General features: G+C 43.8%; 1 protein-coding gene across 2 annotated transcripts in view; it reads right to left on the reverse strand.

The window, feature by feature from the left end:
• Window positions 1-24,815, reverse strand: part of SMURF1 (SMAD specific E3 ubiquitin protein ligase 1) — a 125,601-nt gene extending 100,786 nt beyond the window's left edge. For both annotated transcript variants that reach the window (XM_049905155.1, XM_049905154.1), the window contains exon 1: window positions 24,432-24,815. In XM_049905155.1, coding sequence (XP_049761112.1) covers window positions 24,432-24,486 — 55 coding nt within the window. In that variant the 5' untranslated portion in view covers window positions 24,487-24,815. The remainder of the gene's footprint in view (window positions 1-24,431) is intronic.
• Window positions 24,816-26,275: the final 1,460 nt, after the last annotated feature.

Raw genomic sequence — 26,275 nt, forward strand, 5'->3', positions numbered from 1 at the left:
GTCACCTTTCCCTGTCCGGCATCTCTTACTTCTGCCCGATCTTCAAACAGGCCATGCTCTTGCTTGAACTCTGTCTTTGCTCTGCTATGGCCGCATGGTCCAGGACGCCAGCTCCCTGCCATCCAAGCCTTCCAAATCCAAGTCAGACTCTGCCTCCTAGCAGCTTGACTTCTCCAGCCCACAAGGGGCTCCCTTTTCAATCTGCTACTTGTTTGCTGTTATTAACCGTTTCCAGTGAACGTCTAAGGTGCTCTGAGCCCTGGTGACACAGTGGTTAAAGAGCTCGGCTGCTAACCAAAAGGTGGGCGGTTCAAACCCACCAGCCACTCCGTAGGGGAGAGACTTGGCAATCTGTAAAGACTGCAGCCTTGGAAGCCCTATAGGGCAGTTCTCCTCTGTCCTGTAGGGTCGCTATGAGTTGAAATCAGCTAGATGGCAACAGGCTGTTTTGGTCTAGTGAACATCTCACTTCCCAGTGCACTGTTACATTAAGTTCCAAATAGGTGACTACTATATTCTTAAATATTTCTCTCATGCTTAAGTACGCAGCTCAAAAATGAGTAAAGCTAATGTTTATGGCTTTGGTACTTGTCTATCCTCCTCTGGAAATAACCTGACTAGGGGAAGCCAGCACAACTTGTACAAGGCAAGGTCATGGAAGCTCCATAGGCACATCCAAACTCCCTGAGGGACCAAACTACTGGACTGAGGGCTGTGGGGTCCATGGTCTCAGGGAACATCTAGCTCAACTGGCGTAATACACTTTATCAAGAAAATGTTCTACGTTCTACTTTGGTGAGTAGTGTCTGGGGTCTTAAAAGCCTATGAGCAGCCATCCAAGATACTCCACTGGTCTCACCCCTCCAGGAGCAAGGGAGAATGAAGAAAACTAAAGATACGAGGGAAAGATTAGTCCTAAGGACTAATGGACCACATCTACCATGGCCTCCACCAGACTGAGCCCAGTACAGCTAGATGGTGTCCAGCTACCACCACTGACTGCACTGGCAGGGATTACAATACAGGGTCCTGGACAGAGCTGGAGAAAAATGTAGAACAAAACTCTAACTCACAAAAAAAAAGACCAGACTTACTGGTCTGACAGAAACTGGGGAAACCCTGAGAGTATGGCTTCCGGATACCATTTTAGCTCAGTAATGAAGTCACTCCAGAGGTTCACCCTTCAGCCAAAGATCAGACAGGCCCATAAAACAAAATGAGACTAAAGGGGCACACTGGCCCTGGGGCAAGGACTAGAATGCAGGATGGCACAAGAAAGCCGGTAATAGAGAACTCAAGGTTGAGAAGGGAGAGTGCTGACATGTCATGGGGTTGTTAACCAATGTCATAGAACAATATGTGTACTAACCATTTAATAAGAAACTAGTTTGCTCTGTAAACCTTCATCTTAAGTATTATAAGAAAAAATGAAAAAGGAAAGAAATAATCTGACCAGAAGTCAGTGTCAAATTCTAATGCAAAACTTATGAGCTATAATGTTAAAGAGTCCATGGAAGCAGCAGTCAAGAAATCAAAGGACATATTACATTGGACAAATCTGAGGCAAAAGGCCTCTTTGAAGTGTCAAAAAGCAAAGATGTCACCTTGAGGACTAAGGTGCACCTCACCGAAAAAACCAAAACCATTGCCGTCGAGTCAATTCCAACTCATAGCGACCCTATAGCCATGGTATTTTCAATCACCTCATATGCATACAAAAGCTGGACAGTGAATAAGGAGGACTGAAGAAGGATTGATTCCTTTTTGGATTATGGTGTTGATGAAGAATATTCAATATACCATGGGCTGCCAGAAGAACAAACAAATCTGTCTTAGAAGAAGTACATCAGAATGCTCCTTACAAGCAAGGATGGCAAGACTTCGTCTTCCTTACTTTGGACATGGTATCAGGAAGGATCAGTCCCTGGAGAAGGACGTCATGCTTGGTAAAGTACAGGGTAGGTGAAAAAGAGGACGATCCTCAATGAGATGAACTGATACAGTGGCTGTACCAATGGGCTCAAAAATAGCAAGACTGTGAGGACGGCCCAGGACCAGGCACTATTTCGTTCTGTTGTACATAGGGTCGCTATGAGTCGGAAATGACTTGACAGCATCTAACAACAACTTTGAAGAATCAAGGCTCATTAAAAAAGTGTTCATTTCTCCTTTCTGTTTTTCAATCGGTATACCTTCCTTTTAAATTTACACAAATATGGATATATTCATTTTAAATACACACACACATAAGCTACGTTTGAGTAGTAACACACTGGGATAAAATGTATTTCTCTGGTATCTGTTTATTAAAAAAAAAAATTTTTTTTTTATTAGATGCTCTTTTGTTCTTTAACTATCAGATAATCTGAACTGGGGTCAAAGTGTTCATTTCACAGTTGTTAGGAAGAAATGGGCTATTATCAATCAAGGAAAGGCTAGTATGATATAAACAAATCTACATGACAGAGCTTTAGTCCCTGTCATCACTACAGTCCAACGTGGGCTGGGTCGGGGACAGGGGATAAGAAGGGACCCAGGATGGCAGAGGGCCACCATATGAACACACAGCTGCAGGTCACATCACGGCAGAAGATAGAGCTGGAGGGTCTTTGTGGGACTCACATTAACTTTCACCAAAGAATTGGGTCTTCTTAGTTCCTGAGCCATAACCTCTAAAACCTTGGAAATTCCCCAGTGACTGAAGTGTCTTTGAGGGCTCACCCAGACCACACCTAACCTAACAGGTTATGCTAATGAGAAGACTCTTGGTTGGGTACTGGCCAGGCCAGAAAGACCACCTCATGGTACCAGCTGACCCCACGAGAGGGGGCCAAGATTCAATCAATCCTGCCTACATAATGAGCCCCCCAATAAAGGCTCTGGACATGGAAGCTCCATGGGCTTCCTGGCTGGTGAAAGACATTGATGTGCGTAGGAGGGTTGAGTGTCCCTTTTCGGGACATGGAAGTTCCAATCAGGAACCCTCCCAACCTCGCCCTACGTGTCTCTTCATTTGTATCCTTTTTCCTATAATAAAACTGTAATTGTAAGTATACCACTTTCCTGAGTTCTGTGAATCATTCTTGTGAATTATTGAACAAAAGGGAGTAGCGGAAGCCATCAGGACAGAAGTGAGGGGGCAGGAAGAGAAGGAGGAGACACAGAAAAGCTCTGAAAGAATACAAGAGAGACTAGTAACACAATGGTAGTAACAGTTACTTCTCCAGAGGTGAGCTGGCTAACAGGCAGACAGGGTAGAAGGAAGCCTTTCTTTTCAGTGGGTACTCTTTAATGTCATATGCATGCATGATCTATTTAAAAACACTAAGTGAAAACTTTTTAGGCTGCAATATATACATTTCAGATTAATGAACTCCCCCCCCCCAATAAAGTCCAAATACAAAAAACACCTTAGTACAAGAAACACCAAATACATGAAATTAGATACCTGGAGCACCACTAACACAATCCCATCTTTACATAAAGCCTTACTAAGAGCTCTTGGACTGGCTTCTGTCTATTCTAAATACACACATCACTGCGACTCAGGTGATGAGAACAGTGCTTACGGTGATAAACTCTCTCCTTTTGGAAATAATTTTCCTTTTGTTGCAACTTAAATACCATTTTCTAAAGTAAAACTCCTTTTCTAATATAAAAGTGTACTTTTTGCACGGTTAAGCTGAATCATATACAAAATACAGCAGATAGACCCTCCTGGATTTCCAAAAACAAAACATCACTTTTTGAGAACACATTAAAATCCAGAATGTACTGGGAGACAGTCATCTACAAGGTTATAATCAACACCCCCAATAATATTGAAATACTTCAATGCCAGATGTGCCAGGGGAAGCCTCTGGGGTTTATGCCAAGGTAGCCCAGTGATACAAATGTTCTCGTCTTGTGGGTATCTTAAACAAAAGTAGAACTCTGCTGACATTCGCCAGTGAGGTCAGCCATAAATCATGCAATAAGCAAACATGTCAGGCCCCCAAAAAGACCTCCATAATTCATTTCAGTATGAATATCAGAAAACAAGCCTAGACTAGCCCATTCACAACACTGTAAATACCAACCCCCTAAGAAAAAGTATCACTCTATCAAGGCTACATGATATCCTTGTAAGTTTTACTTCTCAATTTATGCGAAGCATAATATATACCAAAGTTTCACTACACCAAGCTGGAACTTAAATAGCCTCTAGCCATCTCTCAAGCTCTAAAATATACTGCCCACATTTGAAGTTTAGTGGCGAATCAACCACCACACGTTGTTTTCAAACAGCAACACTATGCTTTTTAAACTGAATGTATATCCAAGGCATTTTCCTAAGCAGGCTTTCTCCCAGTAACTCACACTATTCTAGAAGGTTATGAGCACTACCAGTTCACTTGTCTTCACCTTCAGAATAGGTTTACTGGACCAATATTAGGGATTTCCAAAAACTTATCTCAAAGTGTTTCTGAGTCACTGAAGAAAAGCAAATAGCCAAAGTCGGCAAGCCTATCTTGGGTCTTATATAATGCATTACTGAAACCTACCCAATGAATCAGCGATTATTAAAATGCTGATATTGTAACACATGAGACCAAACCCAATCAATGTAAGTGTTGGACAAAAACGAAAAGAAGGGGTCACACTGTGTTATGTTTAAACTGAAGACAGGTGGCATCAATGTGTGGATATGCCAACAATTTCCAGAACTTTCAAGCCAGAGGCCGTCATCACACCGTGTATCATTAATTCTAAGACACACTTCTTCATATTTTACCATCTTGGCAATCTTAAAATGGGCCACATGCTATAGTGTCATTATCGGTGTTTCTTTTTATAGTGCTACATAAAACAATGGTTTATGATGTCCATCCAATTTCATCTTCGGGTCACTGACATACAGCAAAGCTACACTGGCTAGCACTTATTGAGCACTTACTATGTGCCAGACGTTACATGTGGATTATTTCATTGAATACCCACAACAACACTCTGAGATGGCGCCAGGTATTTTCCCCATTTTCACAGCCAAGGAAACTAAGAGATGAACTTGCCTAAAGTCACAGGCTGCCTCCAGTCCAGCTCATGACCACGCAGTCTCTCTGCCTCTGCAGAAGGAAGGGCTTGGGGATCTGAGCAAGCCTGCCATTCCTCGGAGCATGGGTTCACACCTCAGCCACACATCTTAGAAGCTTTTTTTTTTCTTTTTTAGGAACATAGGAGTGAAAATACAGAGCTCCAAACATCAAGAACAGATATTCATTCAAAGCAAATATTATAGGGATGGGTAATCATCATCTTAAACAAATTACTGTTGTTAGGTGTCACTGGGTCGATTCCGGGCCTACACCATCCTCACGATAGTCGCTATGTTTGAGCCCATTGTTGCAGCCACCTCACCATGTCAATCCATCTTGTTGAGGGTCTTTTTTTTTTTTTCGCTGACCCTCTACCTTGCCAAGCATGATATCCTTCTCCAGGGACTGGTTCCTCCTGATAACGTGTCCAAAGTACTCAAGACAAAGGCTCACCATCCTTGTTTCCAAGGAGCACACTCTGGCTGTACTTCTTCCCAGACAGATTTGTTCGTTCTCCTGGCAGTCCATGGTATATTCAATATTCTTCACCAACACCATAATTCAAAGGCATCAATTCTTCTTCAGTCTTCCTTATTCAATGTCTGGCTTTTGCATACATATGAGGCAATCGAAAACATCATGGATGGTTTGGTCAGGCCCACCTTAGTCCTCAAACTGACATCTATGCTTTTCAACACTTTAAAGAGGTCTTTGGGAGCAGATCTGCCCAATGTAATACGTTGTTTGATTTCTTGACTGCTACTTCTATGGGTGTGGATATGGATACAGTAAAATGAAATCTTTAACAACTTTAATATTTTCTCCATTTATCACAATGTTGCTTACTGGTCCAGTTGTCAGGATTATCGTGTTTTTTTATGTTGAGGTGTAATCCACACTGAAGGCTGTAGTCTTTGATCTTCTTCAGTAAGTGCTTCAAGTCCTCTTCACTTTCAGCAAGCAAGGTAATGTCATCTTCGTATTGCACGTTATCAATGAATCTTCCTCCACTCCTGATGCCCCATTCTTCTTCATATCACCCAGACTTCTCAGATTATTTGCTTAGCATACAGTCTGAATAAGTATGGTGAAAGGATACAACTGTGACGTACACTTTCCCTGATTTTAAATCACGCAGTATCCCTTTGTTATGCTCGAACGACTGCCTCTTGGTCTATGTACAGGTTCCACATGAGCACGTTTAAGTATTCTGGAATTCCCATTATTCGCAATGCTATCCATAATTTGTTACAACCCACATAGTTGAATGCCTTTGCATAGTTAATAAAGCACATGCAAACATCTTTCTAGTATTCTCTCTTTTCAGCCAAGATCTATGTGACATCAGCAATGACATCCCTCGTTCCACACCCTCTTCTGAATCCGGTTTGAAATTACAACAAAGTATTTAAAAAAAAAACTGCCATTGAGTTGATTCCGACTCATAGCGACCCTACAGGACAGAGCAGAACTGCCCTGTAGGGTTTCCAAGGAGTGCCTGGTGGATTTGAACTGCCGATCTTTTGGTTAGCATACACAGCTCTTAACCACTGCGCCACCAGGGCTTCATAACAACGTAAGCTCTTAAATAAAAACCAAATGCTTTTGCCTTTCCATCATCTGAAGTCCATTCATAAACAATAACGTGTATTTTCTTTCTTAAAAATATACTATTACCTCTAGAGAAATAATGCAAGTATTCCTATAATCTATACCTGAATTTTGTTTGAATCTTAATATTAAAATGGGTCCAAATAAAGATGTTATACAACAATCCAGAAACGTTCTACAATACAAATCAACAGTGAAACTTCTTGGGAAAAGTTTACATACAGACCTACCATTCCTAACTCTCTGATGTGCAAAAATTCTTGGCACATTGACAAAAATAAACTTTTGCTACACACTACAACCAATACCAAAAAGGCATACTTCTTTTTCAGCAGTTCATTAAATGGTAGCTTTACCTTCCAAGTTGGTGTCACGGATTGAATCGTGTCCCCCCAAAATATCTGTCAACTTGGCTAGGCCATGATTCCCAGTATTGTGTGACTGTCCACCATTTTGTCATCTGATATGATTTTCCTACGTGTTGTAAATCCTGCCTCTATGATGTTAATGAGGCAACGTTAGAGGCAGTTATGTTAATAAGGCAGGACTCAATCTACAAGATTAGGTTGTGTCTTAAATCAATTTCTTTTGAAATATAAAAGAGAGAAGGAGCAGAGAGACATGGGGACCTCATACCAAGAAACAAGAGCCAGGAGAATAGCATGTCCTTTGGATCCAGGATCCCTGTACTGAAAAGCTCCTCAACCAGGGAAGATTGATGACAAGGACCTTGCCCCAGAGCTGACAGAGACAGAAAGCCTTTCCCTGGAGCTGGCACCCTGAATCTGGACTTCTAGCCTCCTGGACTGTGAGAGAATAAATTTGTCTTTGTTAAAGCCAACCACTTGTGGTATTTCTGTTATAGCAGCACTAGATGACTAAGGCAGTTGGCATTATGAATTTTGAAAGAAAGCAGCTGGTATTGTCAGGTTATTTGTAGATGCCCTCCCAAGCATCCATTTCCCTATTCCCCCAAATGTCCCAGGCCTATATGTCTGCTGAAACTAACTCCATTACTAGATTTGAAGATGGGCCCTAATTGTCCAAACAGAACATCCCATCATCCTGGCCACAGCAGGTGGCTCAGAAATGGGCACATAACCCAAATTGGGCCAATAAGAGAGAAGATTCAGTCCAGGACTTCTGCCTGAGCTGGTGGCGAAGTAGACTTTTAACTTTTCTCCTGGATTAAAAGCTATGGCAGCACAAGAGGAGAGACCAAGAATGAATGGCTCTTGGTTACAGAACCAAGAAATGGAGAGAAACCAGACCCTTGCCATGCCATTGGAACGACTTTTGCCTTTTCAGTTAACTAAATGAATAACTTCTTTATTGAGCCAGTTTAAGCTAGGTTTTCTGCTACTTACATCTGAAAGCATCCTGCTCTTTAAAAATAATACAAAATTGGTATCAGGAGGTGTGGTAAATAAGATAGAATGAAAATGGGGAATTGGCTGAAGATAGGAGGCAGCGCAAAAGGCAGTGAACACCCTACTAATGCATAATGAGCATTTGTCTCTATTATTAGAGAAAGAACCAATCATATTGCGGTCTGATGTGCCCTCCGAAGCTACTGGGGGCATTACGGGACGTGGTAGGAAAGAATCAAGGTAAGGAAATGTACTGACTACTCCTCACAGCATTTCAGTATGGACCTGTAAGGAGGAGACAAGAGAAGAAAACCAGGCTTTGCTATGCCCTTTCTGCTATGAATTACACTCCAGGAAGACCAAGCGATGCGAAGAGAGAGGGCATGAAGAAGAGAGGCAAGGAAGTGGCAGATGTAGCAGGAGATAAGACTGCGGGGTAGGATGGGCATAAGAACCCTGACCCCTAGGTCTCTCTCAAACTCTATTCTCAGCCTGAAAATGGGAAACATCATTCAAAATGCAACAGTGAAGCATCCCATGGGCAAGGGGCAAATTAACAGTATCCCTCCCCGACCTGTTATTTCCAACTGCCTTGAAAGAGAGGCTAAGGGGAAGGCTAGGAAACCAAAGGCTGGAAAGACGGGTCAAATTTTAGACTTGAGAAAATTTTAGGCTTCGGTTCTAGCCCCTGGCATTGCCCCGAAAAAAGCAGACTAGGTTTTTAGGGTGTCATAGTAACAGAAAACCCAAGCCTGGCTGATAGCAGCCTGTGATCCCCCAATACCCAGGCCCTCTAACTCCCACCAACAAGAAGTGGCCTACTAAAACAATGCTGCCTCCAGACGAGGCATCCTCCAAGCCCCCACTCCAGTATGGTCAGGGAACTCAGTCAAAAAAAGAGGTCAGCAATTCTTTCATCCAACAAGTGTTTGGAAACACCACCGTGTGCCCAGCAGTGTTCTGCAGGGATACAGAAGTAAATAAGATGGCAAAGCCCCAGGCTCCACAGAACTTATATACTAGGAAAACAGAGACAGAAAATAAAAATGATTGTATGACTAGATGGATGGACAGACAGCCAAACAAAAATATCATGGAGCGTTGAGTGCTGTGATGAAAATAAGACAGGCAGCTGTGATAGGGAGCTCCTTAGATGGGATGAACAGAGGTCTTCCTGAGGAGGTGACATTTAGGCTGAGACCTGACTGACAAGGGACAAGCTTGCCATGTTTTACACACAGATGAAGGATCAGGGTGGCTGTAGTCTAGTAAGTCAGGAAACCGCTGGAGGGTTTTAAAGAAGAAAATGACATGTTCTGATTTACATTTTTAACAGATGTCTAAATATAGAAAGTTTAGTGGTTACCAGGGGTCAGGGATGGGGAGAGGGGGCAGGTATGACTATAAAGGGATATAAAGAGGGAGCCTTGTGGTGATGGTACAGCTGTGTATCTTGGCTGTGGTGGTCATTACATTAGTCTGCACATGTGATAAAACTGCACAGAACTACACGCACACATACACACGACCGCATGTATAACTGGGAAATCTGAATAAGCTCTGTGGACTGTCCCAGCGTCAATTTCCTGACTTTCATATTGTACCACATTTATGCAAGCTATTAACAACGGGGGGGCTGAGCGAAAGGCACATGGGACCTCCCTGTACATTTCTTTGTAACTTCTTGTGATTCTATAATTATTTCAAAATAAAAGAGTTCTAAGGATGCCATTTAAGACAAGGATTGGAGAAAGGAGAAGTAGAAGCAGAAGGAAGCCACACCACCCAAGGTTAAAATAAAAAAAGACAGAAAATACCAAGCTTGTCAGAGAGATGAGGCAACTAGAACTCTCGTACACGGCCGGTGGGAATGTAAACTGGTACCACCACTTTGGAAAAGTGTTTGCCAGTTTTTGTTAAAGCTGAACGTGTGCTACTCTATGACCAGCAATTCCACCCCTACGTGTATGCCCGAGAGAAACAGACACATATACTGCTGGCACAGCAGTTAAGTGCTATGGCTGCTAACCAAAGGGTCAGCAGTTCGAATCTGCCAGGCGCTCCTTGGAAACTCTATGGGGCAGTTCTACTCTGTCCCATAGGGTCGCTATGAGTCGGAATCGACTCGACGGTACTGGGTTTTTTTTTTTTTTGGTTATGCTCACCAAAAGACATGTACAAGAATATTCATGGCAGCATCACTCATAAGAGCCAAAACTAGAAACTACCCAACTGTCTCTCAACAGCAGCACCCCTAAAGTTGTAACAATTAAAAATGTCTCCAGACATTGCCAAAGGTCCTGTGGGCCGGCGGGGGGGGGGGGGGGAGGAGATGATCTAGGTGCTTGTCACACAGCTGTATGTAGTTTATGAGGTAGCAGCAAACTGTATACGGCCCATTTCCATAGGTGTACGATTACTTTAAAAAAAAAAAAAAAGGACAGGAAAGCCATTTAGGAGGCTGTGCAGGCACCCAAGTGCGAACTGATGATGCCTGGACTAGGGTAGAGATTGTGGAGATGGAGAGAAGTAGAAAGATTCAGGATATAGCCTACAAGTTAGAGCTGACATCTCTTGGAGGATGTAAAAGAGAAAGGAAACAAGAAGGATACCAAGGTTTTTGTTCTGAGCAACTGGCCGGTTGGTGGTGTCTTTCACCATCAACTGGGGGGGACTAGGGTCAGAGCAGCTTGGGGAGAAGATGGTGGGGGATGATAAAATGAGTTATCCAGAGGCAACCAAATGAGCCGTTTGCGTACAACAGAATATCATATGTGCTCGGGACCATAAATGGCTGTCTATTTCCCATTCTTAACTCTTTCAAATAGTAATCTTCAATTTGGTTTCTTGGTCTCTATCCATGGTTATACTAAGTAGGGTGTCGTAGACATGGTTAAACTTGTCATTTAGCCATCCCTGAGTCACTGACCATGCGCAGCTCCATTTTGCCCTGACAAAGACGATGACTGTGCTCACCAGTACTCCTGGAGCTGAAGCTGGAGGCAAAGTGATCAGCAGAGACCAGAGCGAAGGAGCTGCACTAGCCAGGAAAAAAGGTCATGTTAGTAGCAAATCTCTTTCCACCTCTATTTTAGAATTAGCCAGAGTGAGGGTTTTTAAAACTAATCTTTTAACATCTTTGAAAGAGAAAAATACTGTAGCAGGGTGTTTTTGGCTGCAAGTAACATTCAAATACAAGAAGGGCAAGCAGCAACTGGCCAAGCAACAAATGACCATGGCTTAGACCAGAATGGGGGTGTTAACAGATTGAACTGTGTCCCCCAAATATGTGTCAACTTGGCTAGGGCAGGATTCCCAGTATTGTGTGACTGTCGCCATTTTGTCATCAGATGGAATTTTCCTCCGTGTTGTAAATCCTACCTCTATGATGTTAATAAGGCAGGATTAGAGGCAGTTGTGTTAATGAGGCAGGACTCAATCTACAGGATTAGACTGTATTTTGAGTCAATCTATTTTGAGATATAAAAGAGAGAAGTGAGCAGAGAGACAGAGGGGCTTCATACCACCAAGAAAGTAATGCCAAGAGCTGAGCACGTCCTTTGGACCCAGGGTCCCTGCGCTGAGAAGCTTGTAGTCCAGGGGAAGATTGACGACAAGGACCTTCCTCCAGAGCCGACAGAGAGAGAAAGCCTTTCCCTGGAACTGGGGCCCTGAATTGGGACCTGTAGCCCCCTAGACTGACAGAATGAATTTCTCTTTGTTAAAGCCGTCCACTTGTGGTGTTTGTGCTACAGCAGCTCCAGATGACAGACAGGGGGCAATGGACACGAAGAGAAGACGACAAATTCCGGAAAAACTTTGATGACAGAAGCAAGAGGACTTGAGTTTGGATTAGCTGTGAAGAATGAGGATGATTCCTTGGTTTTTGGCATAGACAATGTGGTAGATTAATGAAGTGGGAAAAACTGGGGAGGAAGGCTTCTTAGCAGGGAGGAATGGAGAAAACGGTTTTGGAATTTTAAACTTAAGATGTTTGCTAGGCGTGTTGGGGGCGGAGAGGGGGAGAACTGTCAGATTTCCAGCTTTGCATAATTAATTACAGAAGAAAAAAAGCCATTTTACTTAAAAAAAAGCTTGTCTGATTTTGTGAGTATGGCTAGCCTCACTAAAGCCTAAGAATTATATAAATGCCCCATGAATAAATTTAGGCCTTTTCCTACACATGACCATTGATTACAGGGCATATAAATTTATTACAGTTGGATTAAGTATGCCTTTGAGTGTCTTTGTACCTGAACATGAAATGACTATCCCTTTAGGATAAGAGAAACCATCCTCTTCTGTCCTGTAAACTGTATTTTTAAAGGATAAAACAAATCGCATGCTATTTTTTAACTTAAAAAAAACCACCATACCAAAAAGGCCTTTTTTGAGGTTGGTATTTGATACCTTAGCTCAAATGAGAACGCTTTGAAAACTATGAAACACTGTACAGATAGAAGGCATTAATATTACTGACATGTAGGAACAGCTAGGAAGTAATTCTCAAATCTATAAATTTCTAAGTCATACATTTGGAAATACAATCACATAAAACTTTGGATTTTTATCCCAAAGAGCTATGAAAAAATGTAATATATTACAAGTGGTTATAACTTTTTCTACTTCTGTATAGTCAGATATCAATATTTCTTTTTTAGGCATCGCTAAAATTAACAAACAAGCCCTTAAAGAAGTTCAAAGCAAACTCAATACTATAAGTACTTGGCAAAAATACTAAATTATTATTACTGGCTTACACAAGTTAGCATTTCTACCCCCATTTTAGGAATGGGAATATTTCACCAAAATGGGTCAGAGGTAACTTCAAATTATATTTCACATAAATGATACACCCGTTGCGTCAAGTTGATTCTGACTCACAGTGATCCTACAGGACAGGGTAGAAGCGCCCCATACAACTTCCTAGGCTGTAACCTTTACGGAAGCAGACTGCCACATCTTTCTCCAGCAGAGCAGCTGGTGGGCTCAAACTACTGACCTTTTGGTTAGCAGCTGAGCACTTTAACCACTGTACCACCAGGACTCCTGAATCTAGAAAGAATCATTTGGGCTTACTATCATGCTAACACAAGTCATTTAGGGGCAGTGTCAGTATCAGAATAAACATTCCCTAGGAAAATGAGTTCATTCAGACCTATAAGACGGATATGCAAAGTATTTTACTCTCTGGGATCCAGAAATCTTCCTCACGAGGAAATAAACACAAACACAGGCATGTGCCCTTAGATATAAAAGCTATTTGACACCTGTTATGGGTTGAATTCTGTCCTCCAAAAAATATGTATTGTAAATCCTAACCCCTGTACCTGTGGTTGGAAACCCTGATGGCGTAATGGTTAAGAGCTATGGCTGCTAACCAAAAGGTCAGCAGTTCAAATCCACCAGCCGCTCCTTGGAAACCGTATGGGGCAGTTCTACCCTGTCCGATAGGGTCGCTATGAGTCCGAATCGACTCAACGACTGCAATGGGTTCGGTTTGGTTTTTATACCTGTGGTCATAATCCCATTTGGAAATGGGTTTTCTTTGTTAAGGAGACAGTATTAGTGTAGAGTGTGTCTTAAATCAGTCTCTTTTGAGATATAAAAGAGATTAGACAAGCAAAGGAGCAGGCAAAAATGGAGGCAGAGAGATGCCAAGCCGCATGAAGATCGCCCAGAAGCAACAGCTCAAAAGAAACAAGGTCCTTCCTCCAGAGCCAACAAAGAGAGGGAGCCTTCCTCTAGAGCCGCTGCCCTGAATTTGGACTTCTAGCCTCCTAAACGGTGAGAAAATAGATTTCTGTTCATTACAGCCACCAACTTGTGGTATTTATGTTACAGCAGCACTAGGTAACTAAGACAGTGCCTTTAAAATACATTTGGTACAATCATTTTTAATTTTCAGAACATACTAGATTTTAAAACATTACTATTGGCAACTAACGCACCAGCTGCTCTAAGAAACACTTTTCTGTCTTAAGAGCTGTAGATTCTTTTGTTTTTGTTTGTTTTAGCCAAAAATTCCCAGGTTTTAATTTCTTGTGGCCACAATACACAAGAGCATCTGCAGATCAGAAGGCGGAGACACACACACTGTCCACCAGTAAAATCCACCAGTAGATACAGTGTAAGGCTGAGTACATCTGACAAAAACGAGAAGCATTTGCATGGATGGCAGCCACTGATCCTGAGAGTGATGAAGGTCTGCTGCCGTCTTCTCAGGCAGGCGGAGAGCAGCACTAAACATCACCGCTCCGTGATGCTGCAAGCGGTAAAATCTATATACGTACTGTTTGTTGTTTTTTACTACGGAGTCGACAGTTTTCAATAACTACCTGGACGACTTTACAGCAGAACTTTCATTACGAGACAAAGATGGGAGAACACAAACCATAAGAACTGGTTTTTGAGGGCAGTTGTTGCTCCCGGGAACACTTGACACGTGAATCCTACGTACATAGCAACTTCTAAACGTTGCAAACTGTAGTGTATCACGGAGTCCGGATCTAGTAGAAACCTCGGAAATAGCCTGCTTAGAGTGCTTCTTTTCTTTTTTTCTTTCTAAATTTTCTTTATTTTGTCGTTGTTGTTGAAAATATACACAGCAAAACATACACCAATTCCACAGTTTCTACATGTACAGTTCAGTAACATTGATTACGGCCTTCAAGGTGTATAACCGTTCTCACCTTCCTTTTCAGAGTTGTTCCTCCCACAGTAACATGAACTCACTGCCCCCTAACCCTGTGCCATGGAGTTGATTCTGACTCATGGCAACCCTAAGGTTCCTATCAAGTCTTTCACATTGCTATTGTCAATTTGATCCCATATGGATAGTTCTTAAAAGAGCATAATGCTCAAGGCAGGCCTTTTTTTTTTTTTTTTTTTACTAGTTAAGGCAAACTATGGTTCAGTTTTAAGAAGACTTCAGGAGATATTTTTGGTTTAAGGTTTAAAGATTATCTCAGGGCAACAATTTCAGGGGTTCATCTAGCCTCCAAGGCTCCAGAAGTCTGGAGTCCATAAGAATTTGAAATTCCATTCTACACTTTCCCCCTTTTTATCAGGATTCTCCTGTGCAATCCTTGATCAAAATGTTCAGTAGTGGTAGCCGGGCACCATCCAGTCCTTCTGGTCACATGGCAAAGGAGGCAGTTGTTCATGGACGCAATTAGCCACACATTCCATCTCCTCCTATTCCTGACTCCTCTTCTTCCTCGGTTGCTGCAGGTGAACAGAGACCAACTGATGTGTGCTGGGTAGCCGCCTGCACGCTCTTAAGACCCCAGGCATTGGACAACGAAGTAGGAGGTAGAAGAGAAGCACTACACATGTTATTAGGCCAAGTCACTGGGATGTCCCATGAAACCATGACCCTAAGCCTCCAAACCAAGGAACCAAATCCCATGAGGTGTTTGGTTGTACATCTTGTTTGCTTTTAACATTTTTTAATTGTTGAAATATTACTAATACATGCTCAGTGGGGTGAGAGAGGAAAGCGATAAAACTGTAAAAAGGTTGTTGTTGCTGTTAGTTGCCATGGAGTCAATTCCAGCTTAATACAGGGAGAAGAAGTATCTCTCTTACCGTGACGCTCAGGCCTCAGTTCTCCTCCCCAGAAGAAACCGCAGTTAATATTTTTACTAGTATCCCTCCAGTGATATTCTATACAAATTTATCTATAAATTTCTCCTTTTATTATTGCTTTATTTACTACTCCAATGGTAGCATATAATAGCCACTGTTCTGAAGCTTGCTTTTTTCACTCTGGATCTTGGAGAATGTTTCATACCAGAATATGAAGCGCTATCTTATTATTTTAAACAACTACACAGTATTCCATCTTGGGGATAAAGTGAAACCTGTGAGAGCCAGAACTCGACGGGTCTGCTCTGTTTTTCCAGATTGTGGAAGTTATCCGCCTTTGACAGGGTACAGTCTTACCACTTTTCTATCGCTCTTTTTAGTGGAAAATATTGAGTTTTCCATCTCTGACAGGTTTCTGCCTTACACAAGGTTCTGGCTTTCGCAGATATTACTCTGTATTATAATTATTTAACTGTTGTTGTTGTTAGGTGCTGTCGACTTCTCTACTAGTGCACAGTTAGGTTGTTTTCAGTTTTTTATCATTTCGAACAATGCTGCAATAAATATTCTTGCACAGAAGACTTTATATAAATGTGTGGCTACATCTGTAAGAAAAATCCCTAAAAGCAGGATCAACAGATCACAGGGCATGCGCATTTATTACCTGACGGAGAGTACCAAACTGTCCTACATAATTATTTTATTAATTTACATCCCCAGCCAACAGTGTAAAAGGGTTCTGGCTTTTCATACCTTGTGTTCATAGCATATTTTCAAACTCTTTTGTCTCTACCAATCTACTAAATGAAAAACAGTATCTCATTCTAAGTTTTGGTTTGTATTTTGTTTAGTACGAATAGGGCTGAACAGCTTTTCATATGTTCAAAACCATGTGCATCTTCTTTTCTGTGAACTGTCCACTGTCATTGTTGCTGCTGTTGTTGTTGTGTGCCCTCAAGTCGATCCCGACTCATTGCAACCCTATATGACAGAGTAGAACTGCCCCACAGGGTTTCCGAGGTATAATCTTTACAGGAGCAGACTGCCAGGTCGTCTCTCCTGCAGAGCTACCGGTGGGCTCGAATCACCGACCTTTCGGTTAGAAGCCAAGCACTTAACCACTGTGCCCCCAGGGCTCCTGGAATTGTCCATATCCTTTGCCAGTTAGGTTACTGGCCTTTTTCTAATTGATTCTGAGAGCTCTTTCTATGAGCCAGAATCAACTGGACGGCAACAGGTTTTATACACTAAGGAAACCAGATTTACGTACGTTGCAAATATATGTTGATATATATGATGCAAATTTTTTTCCTAGCTTGTCTTGGCATATTGATTTTATCATGTTTTTACCATGAAGAAATTTTCTAGCTAGCTACTTTACTAAAGTTTTTTACTGTTTATATGGTGCTTCATCCAATTCTTTGGGGTTTTTCAAGGTACACAATCATATCACCTGCAAATAACAGCAATTTTGTTTTATCCTTTCTGCTGTCTTTCTCTGGTTAATAACAACTGTGACAGTGCACATCCCTGTAGTGATCCTAATTGTAACGGGAAGCTCCCAAAGTTTTACCATTACTGATGACGCTGGCTTTAGCTTCTAACAATCTCTCTCCAAGGGAACTTTCTGAATACACAGAGAACTTAATAATTCTTTTTTACTTTTTATTTGTCCATGCTTATCAACAAATTCTACAGATTTTCTTCAGTGTTAAGAGACATCATTAGCTTTATCATTTACATGGGTTATTTAGGAATAGGCAGCAACAGGGATCCATGACTGTATTTATACTGTGCTACTCTATTTTTTTTTTTTTACTCTATAATTCCCAACTCTTCATCAGAATATGTCATCCATCTTTGTCAGCTCCTTGTGAGTTATAAAAAAGCAGTATCCCACATTACACATAGGGAAATTGAGGCATAAGAAGATTATACTTCTACAGCCCCCTTCTTCACTGTGGGCAATTAAAAAAAAAAAAAAAAAACCCTGATGCTGTTGAGTCGATTCTGACTCATAGCGACCCTATAGAACAGAGTAGAAGTGCCCTATAGAGCTTACAAGGAGCGCCTGGTAGATTCAACCTACGGACCTTTTGGTTAGCAGCTGTAGCTCTTAACCACTATGCCACCAGGGTTTCCGTGGGCGCTTGCAGGAGTTAGAAATAAAATATGGAACTTTCTGCCTCCCGAGCCAATGCTTAACGCACAAGAAAGCAGGATGCCCACAGAGCACCCAGCGGATGGCCATCCTAAGAAGAAGGCAGGCTGCGTCTGCATCCCACAGCTTCACAACACTCTTCCAGACTCCTGAAAGCAACCTCCAAGTTGGGGTCGGGAGCTGAAAACATCTGAAATGCATCACCCAGCAGCCAGCATAATAGGTTCGTGCTTAGTGATACATGATGTTACTGACATTCCTCAGCCAATTAGAATTCCTTTCAGCTGCAATGGAGGTGAACACAGCTGGAATTACAGAGTAGGGAGCCTCATCAGACGCGCTGATTGCGCATTATTTAAGCCCTCTTTTAAAACAATAACAGGGTGTTTTTTTCCCTTTAATCCCGAAATGTAGAAACAACATTCCACTTAGTTTAAATATATAAATGGATTAAATTGCATCTGTAGACACCACAGTACATAAGTCTAACATTTTAGAAAGGAGACATGTCCATGCACATGGCTACGTGCTTGTGTTTTTTAAACCCAGCTCTACAGCTCGTCTCTGACTAGAACAGCTGAGGGGTTTTAGCTGGCTAGGGTGAGTGAGGACAAGCCAGTGTACGCTGGGTGCTTTCTCTTCATAAAATTCACTTAACAAAACAAGCAAACCACCGATTTATGTTGTTTGGTGAGGGGAAAAAAATTTTTTTTCTTTTTTACTCCGTTTTCATTTAAAGGAAACCCTGGTGCCGTAGTGGTTAAATGCTACGGCTGCTAACCAAAAGGTCGGCAGTTCGAATCCACCAGGCGCTATTTGGAAACTCTATGGGGCAGTTCTACTCTGTTCTATAAGGTTGCTATGAGTGGGAATCGGCTCGATGACAACGGATTTGGTTTTTTAATTCACTTAAAGATAATTAATCTCTAAAACGGTTCTGAGATTACAAAAATTTCATCCAAATAAGACTGCTAAAAGTTAGGCTTTCCCAATCAGAAAAACTCAGAGTACTGCAAAGATGTCAAATTCTTTTGTCTGATTGAGAAGGTTTTTTGAACTTCCCTTTTTCTCTCACCACTCAGTAAAATGCACAATTCAGCTATTTTAACTTTTGACCAGAGCCCACAAATGTGTTACAAAACAGCCAGTCTAGTTAACCGGACAATTGAGCTGATGTGGAAATATTATGGGTCAGTATTTTTTTTTTTTTAATTCATGAGGAAATACAAGTGACTCAGGCCTCGGACCCCGCCCCCCTTCTTCTACCCAATGGCCCACACTACAACATGACAATGTGACCGAACAGGATAAATAGAAACTGGTGGAAGAGAGGAAAAAGCCAAGCGTCAGAAATGACTTTCGCGTTTGCCAAAAATGTTTGATAAATCACAACTATTGTAAAACTGAAGATATAAATAAACTAGTTGCCCTTGAGTAGATTCCGACTCATAAAAGTATATGCAATATTTCATTTGTAAAGTTAGTTAAAATGGATCAATAAGATGCAAAGAAAAAAACACAAATTTGGGAGGAAAAAAAACTTTTTTTTTTTTTTTTTTAAAGACAACACAAATGTGATCAAATCACAAATAAAATCAGTAATAGAACCTGTACTGGGCAGATTGTGATTTTTGTTTTTATGTAATAAGTTTTACAACACTATTTGAGCTAATCCATCTGACACACCTTGATAATAAAGCTCAAAGAAGTGCCTTGACTACACCTTCTTAAACTGGAGGCAGACCCTAAGGAAAATGTTATGCACTTTTTTTTTTAGATGTCAGGCGGCACTAAAGACCGATCACTTATTCCTTCATAGTGCAGCAACTGTGTTCCACTCGCGAAGAGCCTGCCTTACATAAGTGAGGTCCTCAGCTGGTACAAACTGACAAAGTCAACATTCTTAAGAGCTATCAAATCTTTCTTAAAAGAAACCTAACTATTTCCAATCAATTAGGCCACCTGTTATCGATCAATTAAAGTTATTAACAGTTATTGCTACGACTATTTTTCCCCAAGTGCACCATCTGGATGCTGAAACCCAAGTCGGCCTTTCATCCCATATGCTGCAGCTTTAAAAATATCCTTCTCATTTCCACATGCTATCAAGGAAAGTCGACTTCCCCCTCTTCACTTGCAATCAGAATTTTTCTCTCTTCACATACACGGTCACGCTCCAAGAGATATAAAAGCACAAGGAAGTCTGACAATATTTCAAGCCACAAAAGCATAAGAAAGTTTAGGTATTTGGTATTTCAACTGATTAACATTTGGGTAAAATTTAATTTTCTCAAACAGCACTGTGGAATCCTTCAGGTGCAAAATTCCATTCTTTAACCCAAAGTGGCCAAAATAATGTATCTGGGACTCATTTGTGTACCACATAAGAACAAAGATTTTGCAAATCCTGCTTGAATTTAAAATCAAAATGTTCCCAAAGTGTTTTGCCCATGACTTCTAAAATGTCTCCAAGATAATGCTCTTTAGCAAAGACCCCTTGATTTTGCATATAACAAAAAAACCTACTGAAATTCTTTAAAAATTATTTTCCTGCTAAAATACTACAAAGACATCCATTAAAGTTATATCCTTTTAAATATAAAGAATCAAACATTCTTCTACTACTTAAAAACACGTTTATAAAGCAATTCAACATCATATTACCCAGAGATTTTCAGGAACAAAACAGGTTTTAAAAAAAGTCATAAATGTAATCAATACACAAAATCAATGCTTGGCGTAAGTCAAACCCAAGTGCTGTGCTTTGACACAAATTTCTGAATATCAGGACTGAGTCTTAACAACAGAAAGCATAAGTGCCCCACAGTGATGTGGGTACACAGGTATACGAACCCATACAGCCTGTGAGAGAAAAGTAGAATCAAAGAACGGTACAATGAAGACTGAAATCTCATTTTATATATGAGGAAACTGAGGCCCAGAAGGTTAAATAATATGTTCCATATTACGCAGCTAATGGTAGATATGACCGGAATCCAGGTCTCCTAACTCTAAATCTAATGCTCTACCTACAGCCGAAGGTATCCCGGTGGCACAATGATGAAGCACTTGGCTGCTACCTGAAAGGTGGATGGTTTGAACTCACCAGTTGCTCCTTGGGAGATAAAACCTGGCCATCTGCTCATGTAAAGATTACAGCTCCACTCTGTCTAGACCGAATCGACTTGAGGGCGCAAAACAACAACCCACAACCAAATACAATCATGTATTCAAAAGTTTTAAATGCTTTTTTATAACTCCAAGGTCTTTATATTTTGCCTTTAATTATGCTCTGTGTGGTATTCGTTTACTGGCTAGAATGTCCCTCGCTTTAAAGCCATATTTTCAAAAACCACACACGGAAAAAAACCTGTGAAACCTGTAACAAAAGTAGTCTACTTTTGAAAGATAGCTACACAATATGCCAAAAGTGAAAAAATTTCAAACTTCCCATAGCAACCTTAAAAAATTAGGCCAAAGCCTATCTTCAAATAAAACAGTTCGTTCCAGCGTTTCCACATAAATTAATATTCAACAGACAACTGCCAACATGTGTGTTCTGCAATCATCACTAAGCTGCCAATCCTGTATCGGGGACACTCACACTCACACATCCTCTCAGATCCATTCCTAGTATCTACTAGCGGGAAAGGGGCAGTGTGGCTCTGTGGTAGACTTCTCACAACACCCAGCTTTGTTTTCCAGGTTCGGTTTCTGGCCAAGGCACCTCGTGCATAGCCACCACCCATCTGTTAGCAGAGGTGTGAGTGTTGCTGTGATGCTGAACAGGTTTCAGCAGAGCTTCCAGACTAAGATGGACTAGGAATAAGGGCCTGGCAGTTTACTTCCGAAATCAGCCAATGAAAACCCTATGGATCACAACAGTTCAATCTGCGACCAATCACGTGGCTGGAGCAGGACAGGGCAGTGTTTCATTCCATTCTGTTGTGCACGGGGTAGCCATGAGTCGGGGGCCAACTCCATAGCAGTTAACGATGGGGGGAAGGGAAAAGGTCCTTTAGAAAGAATACTCATCATCCCTGATCCCTTAATATCCAACGTCATCCAAAAACTCAGAAACGTTTCTGTATCTATGACATCTTGATTGCTGAATCCAAAAACAATCTTCCTCTCTTTCACAAGGAAAAGGACTAGGCCCAGACCTGCCAACCAGGATATATATATCCTAGAATCTAACACATACATTTGTAACTAAAACCTTATTCCTTATAAAACGTGAGTTGCATTTCTACAAAACTCACAAAATCAGTTACTTCTCTTTTAGCAAGAAAACAGAAAATGATCTAATATCAATTATAGATTATATTGTAAATTCAAACCAAATTAAAGCAGTCAATAATTAAAGTTTTACAAGTATTACAATGTCAAAAACATGGCTTTTATGTAGCCATAAAAATAGTTTAATGTATATATGCACATAGAAGTCTTTCATATCCGGGCCCTGGTATAAAGGATAACGTCTCTCCAGAAGCAAAGACCCATGGGATATACCTGTGACCTTACAAAACCATGGTCTGTCTGGGTTTGGGCCCAAGTCATTCCTGATCTGACATCCTTGTAAAAGGACAAATAATTACAACCCTTTCCTTGACACAAAAAAATGGATCATGCAACAACTATGGGGTTTCGAGGGAATCTTTAGTTTTAAAAAAAAAATCACCAACTGTTGAGTCAGAATCGAATTGACTACAGTGGGTTTTGGTGTTTTTATTTTTATTTTTTGGTTAAGGCACTCACAGAGCAACTAAAAAAAAAAAAAACCCATTGCTGTCCAGTGGATTCCGACTCATAGTGACCCTACAGGCCAGAGCAGAACTGCCCCATAGGGTTTCCAAGGCTGCAATCTTTAGAGAAGCAGACTGCCACATTTTTATAAAGTAGAGCAGCTGGTGGTTTGGAACCCCCAACCTTTCCATTAGCAGCCAAGCCCTTAACCACTGTGCCACCAGGGCTCCTGTTTCTGCCATAAAGTGTTCAAAACGCTCATTCTCTCCTTTGAAAGGAACTGAGCAGACACTGGCTTCGGAATCCGCACTAGGCCAGAAACTGCACAAGGAAAAATCGAGAGGAAAATCCGTAACAGGGATTAGATGAAACTTTTTCTTTCCTTTCCAGAGCTGGAAATATTCGAGTTTGGAAAGTCCCCCAGCAACACCGCATTTGCAACAGGAGGAAACTGCCTTAGGCGTGAATTTAAGCTGGAAGGGCAGAGGGTGAACCCGGAACAAGCTAAGAGGAGGGAGAAAGGGCAGGCGAGGATGCAGACTGGTCCAGAACCCCTGGAGCGCACTAGGGAGGTTCACATTCGCACACATCCCAACTACAGCAGAGCGGCACGCTCCCCCCTGAAGTGGCACCACTGAGCCACCAAGGAAACAGGGACTCTTCACTGAAGACTGAGAGTGAATCAAGAAGCCTGGTTTCTGCAGCTGCCAAAGCCTCCAGTGCGGGGGTGGGGGTGTCTAAGAGGGGCTCAAGAGTGTTGAGTGGCAGGATGATGGTCAAGTGCAATACAGAGACGCCGCGAACTGCAACAGCAGCGTCAAGGGCAGAGAGTGGTCTGGCCTGAGAGGAAAAGGAAGTGGGCTAGACTGAAGGGGTCTGGACCAAAGGAGAAGTGAGGCAAGAGGACTGGGAGAAGCTAGACGGGAGAACAGGAGCTCGAGCTCAAGGAAAGGGTTGGGGCCCCGGAGAAAGCAGCAAGGGGGCAGGAATGGGAGATAAGCCAGGAAGGAGCTAGAGAAAAACGAGGGGCGTGGCCAAGAAAAGGGGCGGGGCCAGTAGGGGAGAGGCGAAGGCACAGGTGGGGGAAGAGGGAGGGCAACCAGGGGAGGGTGAGGAGGGTGAGGAAGAAAGATGAGAGGAGGCAGGTGGGGGGAGAGGAGGGGAAAGTTGGGGGGAAATGGTGAGATGCCTGGGGTCGGGGCCAAGAGGAGAGAAGCGAGGGGGCGTGGCCAGGATGGAAGTGGGGGAGGACAGTGGGAGAGGAGCTAGGAGGCAAGGAAGGGGCGGGGTTAAGGAGAGGCAAGGGGCGGGGCTAGGGAGGCGAGGGCGGGGCCAGGATGGAAGCGAGGGGACGATAGTGGGAGAAGAGCTAGGAGGCGAAGAAGGGGGCGTGGTTAGGGAGAGGCAGGGGCGGGGCCAGGATGGAAGTGAGGGGACCTTAGTGGGAGAGCTAAGAGGCAAGGAAGTAAGGGGGCGGGGTTAGGGTGGCGAGGGGCGGGGCCAGGAAGAAGGAAGGAGGCAGGTGTGAGGGAGAAGAGAGTTGGAAGGTGGGGGTGAGAAGCGTGGGGGTGGGGCCAGGAGGGAGAAGGAAGAAGGCAGGTGTGAGGGAGGAGGGAAGAAAGTAGGAAGATGGGGGCGAAAGGCAAGGGGGCGGGGCCTGGAGAGAAGCGAGGGGGCGGGGCCTGGGCAGAAGCGAGGGGGCGGGGCCGGGAGCAACAAGGGGCACACACCGAGGGGGGTGAGGAGGTCCTGGGACAACGGCCGGTTGGGGGAGGGACACATCCCAAGGGCGATACGGGGGAAATGCCGGGGCTGGTGAGGGGCGGCGCGGGGTCTGAGTGGGAGCTGGGGGCGGCGGGGGCCCCCCGCCGGCCGTACCTGTCAGACGGATCTTGATGCTGGAGCCATTCCTGCGCGTCCCGGGATTCGACATCTCCCGCCAGCGATCGGGTGGCCGCGGATCCAGCGCCGCCGCCCCCCGGCCCGGACCGGTCCGGCCCCGCCGCCGCCGCCTCAAGGTTACGGCTCCGGGCTGGGCGCCGGGGTCCGAGCCGGGACACAAACTCCGCGGCCCAGGCGTCCGGGCGGCAGGCGGATGGTCGAGCCGGGGGATCGGCACTCGCCCCAGCGCCCCCCGGCCCTCGCTCGCACCTAGCCGAGCCCAGTCCAGAGCCGCCGCCGCCACTGCCGCCACCACCTCAGAGCCGGACGCCCGCCGCCCTCGCCGCTTCCGCCGCCGCCGCCGCCTCCCGGAGCCGCGCGCGCTCTCGCCGCTGTGCCGGCCCGGCCCTGCGCGCGCCCGGGCCGTGCGCCCCCGCGCTCGTTTGCGTGCGCGCGCCCGCGGGGCACGCCGGGGCGGGGCACGCCGGGGCGGGGCGGGGCGCGCGCCTACGTCAGCAGCTCGGCCTCCTGGCGCCCGGCCTGGGGGCTTCGCCCGCGCCCTGCAGGAGGGGATGCGGCGTTGGGCGTGGGGTGCACCCGGCGCGCCCCTTCCTCGGCGGCGAGGCTGCGAGGGGACCGCGCGGGGTCCGCCACAGGCGGCTGACGGCGCTGCCCGCGCCCCGGCGCCTCCAGTGTCCGCGACGGTTCCCAGGGAGCCGACGTGCAAATGCGGACGTGAGGTTCCGAGAAAGGAACCGATTTCCCAGGTCTCTGACTCCAGGCCCGGGACTCCTCATAAGCTGTTGAAGGACGGGCGACACGAAACCTTTGTGTCGGTGCCCTGTTCCTAGACTAAGTACCTTGCACCAGCAGACATTCAGTAGCGTATTTTGTGTTTCGATAATGCAGTTTCAAGGGAGGGACTTGTCAGAGACAAAGTCCGTTAGGTGTGTGTTCTCCGCAACTCCTGCGCTCTGATTTCCCCGTATGGAAGTTGCCAGAATGGCAGGAAGTGCCCTGTGTGGGCAAAGTAAACAACAGTTGAGAGAGGGATAAAGTTAAGAGGTTAATATCTAATCTGCATACAGTTTAGCAGTTACTGCCGTGTTTTCCCGCCTTCTGCTCGCTAAAGGCTCATTAGACGTTCCCAGCAAACAAATGGCTCTTATTGTTAATACGATATGGAGAGGAAATAACGTGTTAATCGAGAGGAAAAGGTGGGTTTATCAAACTTGTTATTGACCAAATACCTCATTCTTTTAAATGCCTTTATTTGGTTTGTGTCCTAAAAATGGTGTCTCTGGGTGATGGGCTCAGCTGCTAACGTATGAAGGTTCCAGACCACCGGGCACCTTGGAAGAAAGGCCTGGCAATCAATGTCAGAAAAATTAGCCATTGAAAACCCTTTGGAGCATAGTTCTACTTTGACATATATGAGGTCACAATGAATCATTCAGTGGCAACTCTTTCTAAAAAGCCAGACAGGGTCTGGGCAACTGCTCACATTCCCTGTGGCCTTGGGCCTTTCCTGAGCTCACAGTCTTCAGAACAAAGCCCTCTGCCTAGAGTCTCTGGACGTTCCCTGCCGTCCTGCCTCTGGCTGAGCCCAGTGAAAGCAGTCTGTCATAGGCTGGACCCAAGGCTTTGCCTCTTGGGGCCTCAGTTTCTTCAAGCATCAAATGAAAGGATGGGCTCAGATCATTTCTGTGGTCCCTTGCAGCTCAGACTTGCAATGATTCTAGTGTAATATCCAAGAATACAAGCTATGTTTAACCAACAGAGGAGTAGACCCAGAACCCAGCTGTTTCTCTTTTTATGCAATTGTGACTGAGAGTCCCTTG

This window comes from Elephas maximus, chromosome 12, assembly GCF_024166365.1.
Source record: "Elephas maximus indicus isolate mEleMax1 chromosome 12, mEleMax1 primary haplotype, whole genome shotgun sequence".
Taxonomy (NCBI): Eukaryota; Metazoa; Chordata; class Mammalia; order Proboscidea; family Elephantidae; genus Elephas; species Elephas maximus.